The sequence below is a fragment of the Heterodontus francisci genome, chromosome 12 (assembly GCF_036365525.1).
Source record: "Heterodontus francisci isolate sHetFra1 chromosome 12, sHetFra1.hap1, whole genome shotgun sequence".
Classification (NCBI taxonomy): domain Eukaryota; kingdom Metazoa; phylum Chordata; class Chondrichthyes; order Heterodontiformes; family Heterodontidae; genus Heterodontus; species Heterodontus francisci.
The window spans coordinates 12,524,173-12,541,690 of NC_090382.1; the positions used below are offsets into that span (position 1 = coordinate 12,524,173).

General features: G+C 48.9%; 1 protein-coding gene across 1 annotated transcript in view; it reads left to right on the forward strand.

Moving 5' to 3' along the window:
- The window catches only part of LOC137375758 (G protein-coupled receptor kinase 6-like), a 157,256-nt gene that overhangs the window by 93,424 nt on the left and 46,314 nt on the right, over positions 1-17,518 (forward strand). Inside the window, exons 9-11 of the mRNA XM_068043146.1 lie at positions 6,474-6,563; positions 14,320-14,528; positions 14,958-15,095. Coding sequence (XP_067899247.1) covers positions 6,474-6,563; positions 14,320-14,528; positions 14,958-15,095 — 437 coding nt within the window. The remainder of the gene's footprint in view (positions 1-6,473; positions 6,564-14,319; positions 14,529-14,957; positions 15,096-17,518) is intronic.

A 17,518-nucleotide genomic window follows, 5' to 3' on the forward strand; every position in this document is an offset into this window, starting at 1 on the left:
CTTCCCCACTCCCTCCCTCAATCACTGCCTCTCTTCCCCACTCCCTCCCTCAATCACCGCCTCTCTTCCCCACTCCCTCCCTCAATCACTGCCTCTCTTCCCCACTCCCTCCACAATCACCGCCTCTCTTCCCCACTCCCTCCCTCAATCACCGCCTCTCTTCCCCACTCCCTCCCCAATCACTGCCTCTCTTCCCCACTCCCTCCACATTCACCGCCTCTCTTCCCCACTCCCTCCCTCATTTGCTGCCTCTCTTCCCAACTCCCTCCCTCAATTGCTCTCTCTCTTCCCCACTCCCTCCACAATCACCGCCTCTCTTCCCCACTCCCTCCCCAATCACTGCCTCTCTTCCCCACTCCCTCCACCTTCACCGCCTCTCTTCCCCACTCCCTCCCTCATTTGCTGCCTCTCTTCCCAACTCCCTCCCTCAATTGCTCTCTCTCTTCCCCACTCCCTCCACAATCACCGCCTCTCTTCCCCACTCCCTCCCTCAATCACTGCCTCTCTTCCCCACTCCCTCCCTCAATCACCGCCTCTCTTCCCCACTCCCTCCACAATCACCGCCTCTCTTCCCCACTCCCTCCCTCAATCGCCGCCTTTCTTCCCCACTCCCTCCCTCAATCACCGCCTTTCTTCCCCACTCCCTCCCTCAATCACTGCATTTCTTCCCCACTCCCTCCCTCAATCACCGCCTCTCTTCCCCACTCCCTCCACAATCACTGCCTCTCTTCCCCACTCCCTCCACAATTGCCGCCTCTCTTCCCAACTCCCTCCCTCAATCACCGCCTCTCTTCCCCACTCCCTCCCTCAATCGGCGTCTTTCTTCCTCACTCCCTCCCTCAATCACCGCCTCTCTTCCCCACTCCCTCCACAATCACCGCCTCTCTTCCCCAATTCCTCCACAATTATCGCCTCTCTTCCCCACTCCCTCCACAATCACCACCTCTCTTCCTCACTCACTCCACAATCACTGCCTCTCTTCCCCACTCCCTCCCTCATTTGCTGCCTCTCTTCCCCACTCCCTCCCTCAATTGCTCTCTCTCTTCCCCACTCCCTCCCTCAATTGCTCTCTCTCTTCCCCACTCCCTCCCTCAATCACCGCCTCTCTTCCCCACTCCCTTCACAATCACCGCCTCTCTTCCCCACTCCTTCCCTCAATCACTGCCTCTCTTCCCCACTCTCTCCACAATCACCGCCTCTCTTCCCCACTCCCTCCCTCAATCACTGCCTCTCTTCCCCACTCCCTCCCTCAATCACCGCCTCTCTTCCCCACTCCCTCCCTCAATCACCGCCTCTCTTCCCCACTCCCTTTACAATCACCGCCTCTCTTCCCCACTCCCTCCCTCAATCACCGCCTCTCTTCCCCACTCTCTCCACAATCACCGCCTCTCTTCCCCACTCCCTCCCTCAATCACTGCCTCTCTTCCCCACTCCCTCCATAATCACTGCCTCTCTTCCCCATTCCCTCCACAATCACCGCCTCTCTTCCCCACTCCCTCCACAATCACTGCCTCTCTTCCCCACTCCCTCCACAATCACTGCCTCTCTTCCCCACTCCCTCCACATTCACTGCCTCTCTTCCCCACTCCCTCCATAATCACTGCCTCTCTTCCCCATTCCCTCCACAATCACCGCCTCTCTTCCCCACTCCCTCCACAATCACCGCCTCTCTTCCCCACTCCTTCCCTCAATCACCGCCTCTCTTCCCCACTCTCTCCACAATCAGCGCCTCTCTTCCCCACTCCCTCCCTCAATCACTGCCTCTCTTCCCCACTCCCTCCCTCAATCACCGCCTCTCTTCCCCACTCCCTTTACAATCACCGCCTCTCTTCCCCACTCCCTCCCTCAATCACCGCCTCTCTTCCCCACTCTCTCCACAATCACCGCCTCTCTTCCCCACTCCCTCCCTCAATCACTGCCTCTCTTCCCCACTCCCTCCATAATCACTGCCTCTCTTCCCCATTCCCTCCCCAATCACCGCCTCTGTTCCCCACTCCCTCCACAATCACTGCCTCTCTTCCCCACTCCCTCCACAATCACCGCCTCTCTTCCCCACTCCCTCCTCAATCACTGCTTCTCTTCCCCACTCCCTCCACATTCACTGCCTCTCTTCCCCACTCCCTCCACAATCACTGCCTCTCTTCCCCACTCCCTCCTCAATCACTGCTTCTCTTCCCCACTCCCTCCACAATCACTGCCTCTCTTCCCCACTCCCTCCTCAATCACTGCTTCTCTTCCCCACTCCCTCCACATTCACTGCCTCTCTTCCCCACTCCCTCCTTCAATCACTGCCTCTCTTCCCCACTCCCTCCACAATCACTGCCTCTCTTCCCCACTCCCTCCTCAATCACTGCTTCTCTTCCCCACTCCCTCCACATTCACTGCCTCTCTTCCCCACTCCCTCCTTCAATCACTGCCTCTCTTCCCCACTCCCTCCACAATCACTGCCTCTCTTCCCCACTCCCTCCACATTCACTGCCTCTCTTCCCCATTCTCTCCACAATCACGGCCTCTCTTCCCCACTCCCTCCCTCAATCACTGCCTCTCTTCCCCACTCCCTCCATAATCACTGCCTCTCTTCCCCATTCCCTCCCCAATCACCGCCTCTCTTCCCCACTCCCTCCCTCAATCACTGCCTCTCTTCCCCATTCCCTCCCCAATCACCGCCTCTCTTCCCCACTCCCTCCATAATCACTGCCTCTCTTCCCCATTCCCTCCCCAATCACCGCCTCTCTTCCCCACTCCCTCCCTCAATCACTGCCTCTCTTCCCCACTCCCTCCCTCAATCACTGCCTCTCTTCCCCACTCCCTCCACAATCACTGCCTCTCTTCCCCACTCCCTCCACAATCACCGCCTCTCTTCCCCACTCCCTCCTCAATCACTGCTTCTCTTCCCCACTCCCTCCACATTCACTGCCTCTCTTCCCCACTCCCTCCACAATCACTGCCTCTCTTCCCCACTCCCTCCTCAATCACTGCCTCTCTTCCCCACTCCCTCCACAATCACTGCCTCTCTTCCCCATTCCCTCCACAATCACCGCCTCTCTTCCCCCACTCCCTCCATCATCACTGCCTCTCTTCCCCATTCCCTCCTCAATCACTGCCTCTCTTCCCCACTCCCTCCACAATCACTGCCTCTCTTCCCCCACTCCCTCCTCAATCACTGCCTCTCTTCCCCACTCCCTCCACAATCACCGCCTCTCTTCCCCCACTCCCTCCATAATCACTGCCTCTCTTCCCCACTCCCTCCACAATCACCGCCTCTCTTCCCCCACTCCCTCCATAATCACTGCCTCTCTTCCCCATTCCCTCCACAATCACCGCCTCTCTTCCCCCACTCCCTCCCCACTCCCGTCGTCTTGCCACTCAATCTCGCCATTCTTTCCCATGCCCATCTGCTCGTCGTTCCCTCCTACCGCTCGCTCCCCGCATCGCCGCCCGGAGAAGCAGCGGGATGGAGCAATGAAGGATGCCAGCGGCAGTGTGTGGGGTGGAGGAAACAGTGAGGTGAGAAGCGAGTGGCGAGCAGGATGGAGCAGCGAGAAGGCAGGAGCGACGAAGGGAATCGGCAATGGTGGGGGGAGTGGGAAACTGAATGAGGCCTTTGTTGCGGTGATTGCAGGGGGGGGGTCGCGGAGGAGAAGCAGCGATTGAGGCTGCGATCGCGGGGTCAGGGATGAGGAACTATTGGATGAAATGGAGGGGGCAATCACTGCCATTGAGTGGTGAAGCTGCACTTGGACGTCTTTGTGTGGTGGCATTGGCACATGTGTGCGCGGAGTCATACTGGCAAGCTGGCAAATGTTCAGATGCACTGCTGTTGTCAGCGATCACTCTGCGCATGCTGTGCCTTTTCAGGAGATACTCTGAATTTATATCCAATTGGACACTGATCCTATTCCATTAGCCTCACTTTTGTGAACTAGCCTTAACAAAGGCTTTCTTAAAATCCATATAAACAACATCCACTGCATTCTCTTCATTAACCTTCTCTGTCACTTCAAAAAATTCATTTAGATTAGTCCAGCATGATCTGCCTTTTACAAATCCATGCTGGCACTCCTTAATTAACTCAAAATTCTGTTGATTTTTTCCCCCTGATTATTGTTTCTAAAACCTTACCTACAACTGATGTTAAACTGATCGGCCTGTTCTCTTCTCTTCTTTGGCCTCCTTGTCTTGAGAGACAATGGGGTAAGCGCCTGGAGGTGGTCAGTGGTTTGTGAAGCAGCGCCTGGAGTGGCTATAAAGGCCAATTCTAGAATGACAGACTCTTCCACAGGTGCTGCAGATAAAATTGGTTGTCGGGGCTGTTACACAGTTGGCTCTCCCCTTGCGCTTCTGTCCTTTTTCCTGCCAACTGCTAAGTCTCTTCGACTTGCCACTCTTTAGCCCCGTCTTTATGGTTGCCCGCCAGCTCTGGCGATCACTGGCAACTGACTCCCACGACTTGTGATCAATGTCACAGGACTTCGTGTCACATTTACAGAAGTCTTTATAGCGGAGACATGGACGGCCGGTGGTTCTGATACCAGTGGCGAGCTCGCTGTGCAATGTGTCCTTGGGGATCCTGCCATCTTCCATGCGGCTCACATGGCCAAGCCATCTCAAGCGCCGCTGGCTCAGTAGGGTGTATATGCTGGGGATGTTGGCCGCCTCGAGGACTTCTGTGTTGGAGATACGGTCCTGCCACCTGATGCCAAGTATTCTCCGAAGGCAGCGAAGATGGAATGAATTGAGACGGCGCTCTTGGCTGACATATGTTGTCCAGGTCTCGCTACCGTAGAGCAAGGTACTGAGGACACAGTTGAAACACACTGACTTTTGTGTTCCATGTCAGTGAGCCATTTTCCCACACACTCTTGACCAGTCTGGACATAGCAACGGATGTCTTTCCCATGCGCTTGTTGATTTCTGCATCTAGAGACAGGTTACGGGTGATAGTTGAGCCTAGGTAGGTGATCTCTTGAACCACTTCCAGAGCGTGGTCGCCGATATTGATGGATGGAGCATTTCTGACATCCTGTCCCATGATGTTTGTTTTCTTGAGGCTGATGGTTAGGCCAAATTCATTGCAGGCAGCCACAATCCTGTCGATGGGTCTCTGCAGACACTCTTCAGTGTGAGATGTTAAAGCAGCATAGTCAGCAAAGAGGAGTTCCCTCTATCTCTCTGGAGGCCTCTTGAATATCCCTATAATGTGATCATCCCCTTTTTTGTTCTCAGCTCTAACCGAATGGATTCACATCCTCTCTTTCCAACACTGCAATGTCTTCCCTAATCAGTACTGCCACCCCACTTTAAAGGCCTGCTCGGGTCTGCCAAAAAAAACCCGACCCAAGCCTGACAGAACCACATCCCACCCAGCCCGAGTCCTTCCATTTTTTCCCGCACCCGACCCGACCATCAGTTAACTTACCTTCTGTTTTCCACTTTGTTGCTGATCTGCACAAGCTTAAAATAACTGTAAAAAAAACCACCTTTCTAGTCAAAAAGACTACATTAATAGTGGAGCCACTTACCTGTGATAGAACGTTTCCGACCCGAGCCCTAATGCCAGACCCGAAAATGCAACCCGACCCGACCCAACCCCAAAACGTCGTCGGGTCCCCTCAGGTTCGGGTCGTGTAGCAGGCCTTTACCCCACTTCCCTTTTTCTCCTTCTCCATCTTTTCTGAATACTTTATATCCATGTATATTAAGCATCCAGTCCTCACTATTTTTAAGCCTCGTTTCTGTTATTGCCACTACATCATATTCCCATACTGCTATTTGTGTTTGTAGTTCACCAACCTGATTCAGCACACCTTGTGCATTTACACATTTGCATTGTAATCCTGTCTTTGCATTCCTCCTGGTCCTTCTCAGTACACTCCAATCTAAAACAGAACTACTCCCTTCTCTAGTACTGTCCAACACTCTCACGCTATGCATCTTGTTCCTCTTCTGTCTGCTGGTGTCCATCGCCCTGCCAATTTAGTTTACACCCTCCCTAACCACACTTGTGTCCCCATGAGGACATTGGTCCCAGTCCTCTCTCGGTGTAATCCATTCCTTTTGAGTAGGTGCCTCCTGCCTCTAAACTGTTCCCAGTGCCCCAAGAATCTGACGCCCTCCCTCTTGCACAGTGCTTCAAGTCACGCATTGATCCTCCCTATCTTCCTGTTTCTACTCTCGATAGTACGTGGCACTGGAGATTACTACCCTCGAGGTCCTGCTCTTTAACTTCCTCCCTAGCTCCTGAAATTCTGACCATAGAACCTCAATACCTGTCCTTGTTATGTTGTTGGGACCAACGTGTACCACAACTTCTGGCTCCCTCCCCACCCCCTGCAGAATATCCTGCACCCCCTCTGTGATGTCTGTTACCATGGCACCAGGGAGGCAGTGAAGGGACCTTGTCTTGTGCTGTTGGACCTGATGGGATTTCCTGTGTGCGGTGATGTAAATTAAAGCAAGTGTTGTTTGTGCAGGTCACATTCGGATCTCAGACCTGGGGCTGGCAGTCTACGTGTCAGAGGGGCAGACAGTGAAGGGCAGAGTGGGCACCGTGGGCTACATGGGTAAGTGTGGTGCACACAGCAGAGCCTTGCTCCCTCCTGGCACTGTTATGAGGGCAGCTGTTAGAGTGGGAGCTGTGACAGTCCCACATAATGTCTGATCATACTGTGTGTTGCTGTGATAGTCATGAGGCAGTTTATAAGCTGTGGTACACGTGATCGGAAACTGTAGTAAAAGCCCGAGGAAAAACATCACTGGAATGGTCACTGCAATTGTATCCTGGGATGTTCGATCACGCAAGGCATTCCACACAGGAATAAAAGTCAAATACTGTGGATATTGGAAATCTGAAATAAAAACAAAGTACTGGAGTTCCGAAGAAGGGTCACTGACCCGAAACGTTAACTCTGCTTCTCTTTCCACAGATGCTGCCAGACCTGCTGAGTGAATCCAGCATTTCTTGTTTTTGTTACTGGAAATACTCAGCTGGCCAGGCAGCATCTGTGGAGAGAGAAACAGTTAACGTTTCAAGTCTGTGACCTTTCATCAGGGAGGGAGTTCTGAAACATTAACTCAGTTTCTCTCTCCACAGATGCTGCAAGACCTGCTGAGTATTTCCAGCATTTTGTTTTTATTCCACACAGGAAGTCTGGAATCGGAATTATGGTGGTCATGTTCAACACGGTCATATTTTCAAAGAGGAGTTAGGTGGAGCCCAGAATTGGGGAATGTTGGGATTGGGAGCTCATAGTGGGGAATGTTTGGAGGGGGAGCCCCGGAGTGGGGAATGTTTGGAGGGGGAGCCCCGGAGTGGGGAGTGTTTGGAGAGGGAGCCCCGGAGTGGGGAATGTTTGGAGGGGAAGCCCCGGAGTGGGGAGTTTTTGGAGGGGGAGCCCCAGAGTGGGGAGTGTTTTTGGAGAGGGAGCCCCAGAGTGGGGAGTGTTTGGAGGGGGAGCCCCGGAGTGGGGAATGTTTGGAGGGGGAGACCCGGAGTGGGGAATGTTTGAAGGGGGAGCCCCGGAGTGGGGAATGTTTGGAGGGGGAGCCCCGGAGTGGGGAATGTTTGAAGGGGGAGCCCTGGAATGGGGAATGTTTGGGGAGGGAGCCCCGGAGTGGGGAATGTTTGGAGAGGGAGCCCCGGAGTGTGGAGTGTTTGGAGGGGGAGCCCGGAGTGGGGAGTGTTTGGAGGGGGAGCCCCGGAGTGGGGAATGTTTGGAGGGGGAGCCCCGGAGTGGGGAGTGTTTGGAGGGGGAGCCCCGGAGTGGGGAATGTTTGGAGGGGGAGCCCCGGAGTGGGGAGTGTTTGGAGGGGGAGCCCCGGAGTGGGGAATGTTTAGAGGGGGAGCCCCGGAGTGGGGAGTGTTTGGAGGGGGAGCCCCGGAGTGGGGAGTGTTTGGAGGGGGAGCCCCGGAGTGGGGAGTGTTTGGAGGGGGAGCCCCGGAGTGGGGAATGTTTGAAGGGGGAGCCCCGGAGTGGGGAATGTTTGGAGGGGGAGCCCCGGAGTGGGGAATGTTTGGAGAGGGAGACAGAGCTGGAGCGGGGCACAAATCATGAAGTTAAAACCACAGGAGCTGGGGTAATTCGGGGCTCATTGAATTTTATTGAACTAATTTGAAAACAGCTTTTGAGGTTAATGCCTGATGTTAGTAGGTGTGGTTTATGGAGTGGAGGTCACACAATCTTTAGTTTAGTTTAGAGATACAGCACTGAAACAGGCCCTTCGGCCCACCGAGTCTGTGCCGACCATCAATCACCCATTTTATACTAATCCTACACTAATCCCATATTCCTACCACATCCCCACCTGTCCCTATATTTCCCTACCACCTACCTATACTAGGGGCAATTTATAATGGCCAATTTACCTATCAACCTGCAAGTCTTTGGCATGTGGGAGGAAACCGGAGCACCCGGAGGAAACCCACGCAGACACAGGGAGAACTTGCAAACTCCACACAGGCAGTACCCGGAATTGAACCCGGGTCACTGGAGCTATGAGGCTGCGGTGCTAACCACTGCGCCACTGTGCCGCCCTTTTGTTGCTTACAGCCCTGAATGCTCCTGAAGACTGCCAGATAGACCCCATGTTAATGAAAAAAAGACTCTCATTTCACAACCAAGTGCTTTACAGCCAATGAAGTACATTTGAAGTGTAGTCACTGTTATAATGTAGGAAACGTAGCAGCCAATTTGCACACAGCAAGCTCCCACAAACAGCAATGTGATAATGACCAGATAATCTGTTTTTGTGATGTTGATTGTGGGATAAATATTGGCCAGGAGAACTCCCCTGCTCTTCAAAATACTGCCATGGAATCTTGTATTTCCACCTGAGAGGGCAGACAGGGCCTCAGTTTAACATCTCATCTGAAAGACGGCACCTCTGACAATGCAGCATTCCCTCAGTACTGTGCTGGAGTGTCAGCCTAGATTTCTGTGTTCAAGTCCTGCAGTGAGACTTGAACCCACAACCTTCAGAGAGGCAAGAGTTCTATCAACTGAGCCACGGCTGATACCCCTGTACCATTGATGGTCTTACAGGACTCCAGTGAGGACTTTGTAAGAATATCTGAGCCTGGATCTGATTTCCAAGGAGAAAGAGGGAGATAGAAAGAGAGCCTAAGAAGTAAGAGCAGGTGTAGGCCGTACAGCCCTTCAAAGCTGCTTTGCCATTCACCAAGATTATGGCTGCACTTTTATATCAATTCCACTTTCCGATCCCCATATCCATTGATTCTCTTACAGTCCAAAACCCATCAATCCCAACTTTCAATAAACTCAATGATGGAGCATTCGCAACTCTATGGGGAAGAGAATTCCAAAGTTCTGCTACCCTCTGAGTGAAGAAATTTCTCCTTATCTCAGTCCTAAATGGCTGAGGGATTTTAGCAAGGCTTTTGGCATAGTCCCACTTGGCAGACTGGTCAAAAAAATAAAATCCCATGGGATCCAGGGAAATGCAGCAAGGTGGGTACAAAATTAGCTCAGTGGCAGGAAACAAAGGGTAATTGTTGGCGGGTGTTTTAGTGACTGAGAGCTGTTTCCAGTAGCTTTCCACAGGGCTCAATACTGGGTCCCCCTGCTTTTTGTGATATATATATTAACGATTTGGATCTAAATATAGGGAGCATGATCAAGAAGTTTGCAGACGACACAAATATTGACCGTGGGGTAGATAGCGAGGAGGATAGCTGTAGGCTGCAGGAAGATATTGATGGTCTGGTCAGATGGGCAGAAAAGTGACAAATGGAATTCAACTTGGAGAAGTGTGAGGTGATGCATTTGGGGAGGTCAAACAAGGCAAAGGAATACACGATTAATGGGAAAATACTGAGAAGTGTAGAGGAAGTAAGGGACCTTGGAGTGAATGCCCGCAGATCCCTGAAGGTAGCAGGACAGGTCGATAAGGTGGTTAAGAAGGCATATGGAATCCTTTCCTTTATTAGTCAAGGTATAAAATGCAAAAGCAGGGAGGTTATGCTGGAACTGTATAAATCATTGGTTAGGCCACAACTTGAGTATTGTGTGCAGTTCTGGTCACCTCATTACATTGGGAACTTGTCGGAAAGGTACTGCAATAATTGTTGGTGATTTTAATCTTCATATAGATTGGAGTAATCAGATTGGCAAAGATAGCTTGCAGAATGAGTTCATAGAGTGTATTAGGAACAGTTTCTTAGGAAATATGTTCTGGAACCAACCCGGGAGCAGGTTATTTTAGACCTGGTAATGCTTAATGAGACAGGATCAATAAATGACCTCATAGTAAAGGATCCTTTAGGCAAGAGTGATCATAACACAATAGAATTTCACATTTAGTTTTGAGGATGAGAAGTTTGGGTCTGAAACTAGTGTCTTAAACTTAAATAAAGGCAATTACAAGGGTATGAAGATAGAGTTGGCTAAAGTAGACTGGGAAAATAGTTAAAAGTAGAGCAGCAGTGGCAGATGTTTAACGAGATATTTCATAACTCTCAACAAAGATATATTCCATTGAGAAAGAAAGACTGAGAAGGATGCACTATCCATGGCTAACTCAGGAAGTAAAGGATGGTATCAAATTGAACGAAAAGGTGTGCAAATGCTGCAAAGATTAGTGGTAGGCCAGAAGATTGGGTAAATTTTAGAAACCGGATATGGATGACTTAAAGGGAGAAATTAAAGTGAGTAAACCAGCAAGATATATGAAAACAGACAGTAAAAGCTTCTACAAATATATAAAAAGGAAGAGAGTAGCTAAAGTAAATGTTGGTCCCTTAGGGGATGAGACTGGGGAATTAATAATGGGAAACAAGGAAATGGCAGAGACTTTGAACAAGTATTTTGTATCTGTCTTCACAGTAGGAAACACAGAAAGCATCCCAAGAATAGTAGAAAATCAAGAGGTGAAAGGGAGGGAGGAACTTAAAACAATCACTATCACTAAAGAAAAAGTACTAGGAAACCTAATGGGACTAAAGGTTGACAAGTCTCTTGGACCTGATGGCCTGCATCCTAGGGTCTTAAAAGAAGTGGCTTCAGAGATAGTGGATGTATTGGTTGTAATCTTCCAAAATTCCCTAGATATTTGAATGGTCCCAGCGGATTGGAAAACTGCAAATGTAATGCTTCTATTCAAGAAAGGTGGGGGGGTGGGGGGTGACAGAAAACGGGAAACTATAGGCCAGTTAGACAAACATTGGAAATATGCTAGAATTGATAATTAAGGAAGTAGTAGCAGGACATTTAGAAAATCATAATGAAATCAGGCAGAATCAAAATGGTCTTATGAAAGGGAAATCGTGTTTGACAAATTTATTAGAGTTCTTTGAGGATGTAATAAGCAGGGTTTATAAAGGGGACACAGTGAGAAGAGACAGTTGCCTGAGTGAAGTTGTAAATTTGGTACACGTGGTCAGTTTTTGCCCAGTTTAAATTTTAGATTAAGAGTCAGGCTTTAAATCTGCTGGTTAGGTAAATAGCCTTGTTAAACAAGAAGCAGTGGCAGTTATCTGTAAATCAGTGGAAAGTAGGTGTTAACTATTGTAGCAGAAAGCTGAGCTAGCTAGTGAGTCATCAGAATCCTTATATACAGCAGACCAGTTTCTGAGCCGAATGCAGTGAGAAGAGACAGTTGCCTGAGTGAGAGACATTTGCCAGAGTGAAGTTGGAAATTTGGTGCACGTGGGAATTCGGTGTACAGGGTGAAAGAGGGGCTCCTTTTCCTATCTCTTTCAGCCTCCAGCAGCTGGTGAATCTTATTCCAAAGACTCCAAGGTGGGTGGGTGCAACTTTCCATTACTTCTGCTTGAATTTTTAACTAATTTGGCTAATTAAAAAATAAGATTGTACAGAGATGTCAGGGCTGGTGATGTGCTGCAACTGCAGCATGTGAGAGCCATGGAATGCACTGCATTCCTGGACAGCCATGACTGCAGCCTGCATAACTGCAGCTGAGAATTGCTGAGCTGGAGACTGAGTTGCAGACATTGTGGAGCATCAGGGAGGGGGAGAGTTACTTTGTTCCAGGAGGCAGTCACACCTCTTGGAGTAGGGAGAACATTAGAGATGGCCAATGGTCAGGGACAGGAGAGTGTGACTGAGTGAGGCAGGTAGGGGGAATCAGCATATAGTGATGGAGGAGCCTCAGCCCCTGACCTTGTCCAACAGGTACGAGGCCCTCGCTACCTGTGTGGATGAAGAGAAGGACTGCAAGGTGGATGAGCAGACTGACCATGGCACCATGGTGAAAGATGTCATTCCAGTGGAGGGAGTGAAGAGGAATGTGGTAGTGATAGGAGACAGTACAGTCAGGGGGATAGATACTGTTCTCTGTAGCCACAACAGGGAGCTCCGACGGCTGTGTTGCCTGCCCGGTGCCAGGCTTAAGGACGTCTCCTCGCAAGTGGAAAGGAACCTGGAGTGGGAGGGGGAGAATCCAGTTGTCGTGGTCCATGTGGGAACCAATGACACAGGTAGAACCAGAAATGGTGTTCTGCTTTGAGAATTTGAGGAGTTCGGGTCCAAACTAAAACACAGAACATCAAAGGTAAATCGTGTCCGGATTGTTACCTGAGCCACGTACAAGTTGGCACAGGGTCAAACAGGTTAAAGAGCTAAATGCACTAGATTCAAGAACAATCCCTTCAGATTGGAAGTTGCCAAATGTTACACCGCTTTTCAAGAAAGGAGGTAGAGAGAAAACAGGGAACAACTTCTGCTCCTATTTCTTGTGTTCTTGTATATATGTGGTGCACTTGGATTTCCAAAAGACATTCGATAAGGTGCCACAAGAGCTCAGGGTGTTGGGGGTAATATATTAGCATGGATAGAGAATTGGCTAACAGGAAACAAGGGAGTCAGGATAAATGGGTCATTTTCAGGTTGGGAAATTGTAACTAGTGGAGTGCCACAGGGATCAGTGCTGGGACCTCAACTATTTACAATCTATATTAATGACTTGGATGAAGGGACAAGTAGCTACACTGTAGGACAGAATATAAATCAAGAAATATTGGGAGCTTGTTGGAAAGGTACTGCAATAATTGGGCGATTTTAAGGTTGTTCTAAGTTCAAGATGAAGTAGCCCAATTTGCGGATGATACGAATGTAGGTGGGAAAGCAAGTTATGAGGAGAACACAGCCTGAAAAGGGATATACATCGGATAAGTGAGTGGGCAAAAATTGGGCAGATGGAATATAATGTGGGAAAATGTGAGGTTGTGCACTTTGGCAGGAAGAATAGAAAAGCAGAATATTACACGAAGAGAGACGCAGAATGCTGCGGTACAGAGGGAGCTGGGTATTCTTGTACATGAATCTCAAAAAGTCATCATGCAGGTACAAGTAATTAGGAAAGCAAGTGGAATGTTGGCCTTTATTGCAAGGGGAATGGAGTATAAAAGTAGGGAAGTCTTGCTATAACTGTACAGGGCATTGGTGAGACGGCACTTAGAGTACTTTGTACAGTTTTGGTCTCCTTACTTAAAGAGGGATATACTTGCATTGGAAGCAGTTCAGAGAAGGTTCACTAGGCTGATGAAGGGGTTGTCTTAAGAGAAAAGGTTGGGACTCTTACTCGTTGGAGTTTAGAAGATTGGGAGGTGATCTCATTGAAATATATAAGATTCTGTGGGGGCTTGACAGGGTAGAGAGGATGTTTCCCCTTGTGGGGAATCTAAAACTTGGGGCCGCAGTTTCAGAATAAGGGGTCTCCCATTTAAGATGGAGACAAGGAGGAATTTCAACTCCCAGAGGGTCATTAATCTTTGGAAATCTCTCAGTCGAGGCTGGGTCACTGGTTTACAAAGTTATGAGTGGCATGGACAGAGTGGATAGTCAGAAGCTTTTTCCCAGGGTGGAAGAGTCAGTTACTAGGGGACATAGGTTTAAGGTGCGAGGGGCAAAGTTTAGAGGGGATGCGCGAGGCAAGTTTTTTTACACAGAGGGTAGTGAGTGCCTGGAACCTGCTGCCAGGGGAGGTGGTGGAAGCAGGTACGATAGCGACGTTTAAGAGACATCTTGACAAATATATGAATAGGAAGGGAATAGAGGGATATGGGCCCCGGAAGTGCAGAAGGTGTTAGTTTCGGCAGGCATCAAGATCGGCGCAGGCTTGGAGGGCCGAATGGCCTGTTCCTGTGCTGTACTGTTCTTTGTTCTTTGTATAGTCAAGGCTGAGTTACAGATTTTTGATCTACAAAGGAGTGAAGAGTTATGGAGGGCAGGCAGGAAAGTGGAGTTAAGGCTACAAACCGATCAGCCATGATCTGATTAAATGGCGGAGTAGTTTCAAGGGGACAATTGCTGCCAACTCTTCACTGTTTTTAACCTCTTCAAGCTCCTGAAGTTGTGAAGAATGAACGTTATACATTCAGCCCTGATTGGTGGGGTCTGGGTTGTCTCTTGTACGAGATGATTGAGGGACAGTCACCGTTTCAACAGCGCAAGAAAAAGATCAAACGGGAGGAGGTGGAGATCCTGGTCAAGGAGGGACAGGAGACCTATTCTGAGAAGTTCTCAATGGAAGCACGTTCCCTGTGTATGATGGTGAGTCTGTCATTGGGAAAACACTGCTGAATGTTACCCAATAGAATGTGGGATCAAACTTGGCCATTTGGCAGCTGGCAGCAGCAAAGTCCCTGACACTTTTTCCAAGCATTCAAGTCAACAGATAAATTGCGTTGGTAAATAGGGAAAAGCCATGTAACATTTAGTACATTCTCGGTAACTCCCATCCCTTAATACGCCCCAGGTAACTCTGGTCCACTGGTGTGGATGGGGGAGAATGGGTGTGTGGTGGGTTGTTGGTGTGGGTGGGATGGAGAGGGTGGATCTGGGTGTGGAAGGGTTGCTGGGGATGTTGAGGAAGTGTTGGTGCAGGAGGGTGTGTGGGTGCGGATGGGTTTGTGGCACTTTGAGAGGTTTGAAACGTTTCTGTGTAAAACAGCAACTCATGATGCTCAAATGTTTCCACAGTTACTGAGAAAAAACCACCAGGAACGATTGGGCTGCTGTGGAAGGGGATCCTGTGAGATCAAGGAACACCCTCTATTTCAAAACATTAACTTCAAACGGCTGGAAGCAGGCATGGTACAACCACCATTCATACCTGATGTAAGTGGAGTGCCAGGTTTACACACTTCCTTTGGTGATACTTGTGAAGAAGTAAGTTAAGTAAACTGCATCTGGACAGGGACAGGGAGTGAGGCCTGAGGGAAAGAAACAAGGTGAGCAGAAGGTGATGAATTGCCCATCCCTAAATGCCCTTGAGAAGGTGGTGGTGAGCCACTGTCTTGAACCATTGCAGTCCATGTGGGGTAGGTATACCCAGAGTGCTGTCAGGAAAGGAGTTCCAGGATTTTGACCCAGCAACGGTGAAGGAACATCCAATTTTCCAAATCCGGATGGTGTGTGACTTGGAGGGGAACTTGCAGGTGGTGGTGTTTCCATGCATCTGCTGCCCTTGTCCTTCTAGGTGGTAGAGGTTGCGGGTTTGGAAGGCGCTGTCTAAGGAGCCTTGGTGCGTAGCTGCAGTGCATCTTGTAGATGGTACACACTGCTGCCACTGTGCGTCGGTGGTGGAGGGAATGTAGCCAGTTCAGTTCACTTCAACTTCTGGTCAATGGATGTTGATAGTGGGGGATTCATCAATGGTAATGCCATTTAACATCAAGGGGAGATGATTAGTTTCTTTCTTGTTGGAGATGGTCAGTTCCCAGCACTTGTGTGGCGCGAATGTTCCTTGCCACTTATTAGCCTAAGTCTAGGTCTTGCTGCATGTGGGCACGGACTGCTTCAGTATCTGAGGAGTTGCGAATGGTGCTGAACATTGTGCAATCATCAGCGAACATCCCCACTTCTGACCTTATGATTGAAGGAAGGTCATTGAAGCAGCTGAAGCTGGTTAAGCGTAGGACACTACCCTGAGCAAGTTCTGGAGCATCAATTTAGGTGGAGCTAATAAACAGCAAGGTGCAGAAAACATAGGCCTATAAAATTTCTCACTAATCAGTAGTTCTGGCAGGCAGAGTATAAACCAGGAAATTAGAGGAGTGTGTAACAAGGGTAATATAGTAATCATGGGGATTTTAATAGACTGGGTAAACGGAGTTTGCAGTAATAGTGTGGAGGACAAGTTCATGCAATGTATACAAGATAGTTTTCTAAATCAGTATGTTGAGAAACCAACTATGGAACAGGCTATTTTCAATCTAGTATTGTGCAATGAGAAAGGGTTAATTAATAACGTTGTAGGGAAGAATGACCACAGTAAACATGAATATTGAGAGGGGTAGAAGAAGTGAGAGTCAGAGTTATACAGCACAGAAACAGGCTCTTCGACCTTGGAGTGTATGTCCACAGGTCCCTGAAGGTGGAAGGACAGGTAGATGGAGTGGTGATGAAGGCATATGGAATGCTTTCCTTTATTGGCTGAGGTATAGAATACAAAAGCAGGGATGTAATGCTGGTTAGGCCACAGCTGGAGTATTGTGTACAGTTCTGGTCACCACATTACAGATAGGACATAATTGCTCTGGAGAGAGTGCAGAGGAGGTTTGCGAGAATGTTGCCAGGGCTGGAAAGTTGCAGCTATGAGGAAAGATTGGATCAGCTAGGATTGTTTTCCTTAGAACAGAGGTGGCTGAGGGGTGACTTAATTGAGGTGTATAAAATTATGAGGGGCCTAGATAGAGTAGACAGGAAGGACCTGTTTCCCTTAGCGGAGAGGTCAATTACCAGGAGGCACAGATTTAATGTGATTGGTAGAAGGATTAGAGGGAACATGAGGAATAACATTTTCACCCAGAGGGTGGTGGGTGTCTGGAATTCACTGCCAGGAACGGTGGTGGAGGCAGAAACCCTCAACTCATTTAAAAGGTACCTGGAGTGCTGTAATTTACAAGACTGGAAGGTGGGATTAGATTGGGCGGCTAGTTTTTTTCGGCCGGCACTGACATGAGAGGCTGAATGGCCTCCTTCTGTGCCATAACTTTTCTGTGATATAAGATTTTACTTTGAGTTTGAAAGTGATTTAGTTAAGTCTGAGACAAGGGTCTTAAATCTAAACAAAGCAAGCTGTGTAGGTGTGAGGGACAAGTTGGCTAAGGTATTTTGGGCAACTACATTAAAAGATATGATGGTGGTCAAGCATATAAAGAATTACTACATAATTTTCAACAAATATTCCTTTAAGGCACAAAACCCCCTCAGAAAAAGTAGTCCAACCGTGGCTAACAAGAGGAGAAAAAGATGATATTAGATCAAAGGACGAGGCTTATAACGTTGCCAAAAAAGAGTAGCAAGGCTGAGGATTGGCAGGAGTTTAGAATTCAGCAAAGAAGGAGCAAGAAATTGATAAGAGAAGAGTAGATTAGCAAGAAACATCAAAACAGATTGTAAACATTTCTGTAAACAGGAAGAGATTACTGAAAGTAAATGTGGGCCCATTAGAGACAGACCTAGGTGAAATTATAATTGGGAATAAGGAAATAATGGGAATCAAGGATCTAGTGAGAATGAGGAACTTAAAGAAATCA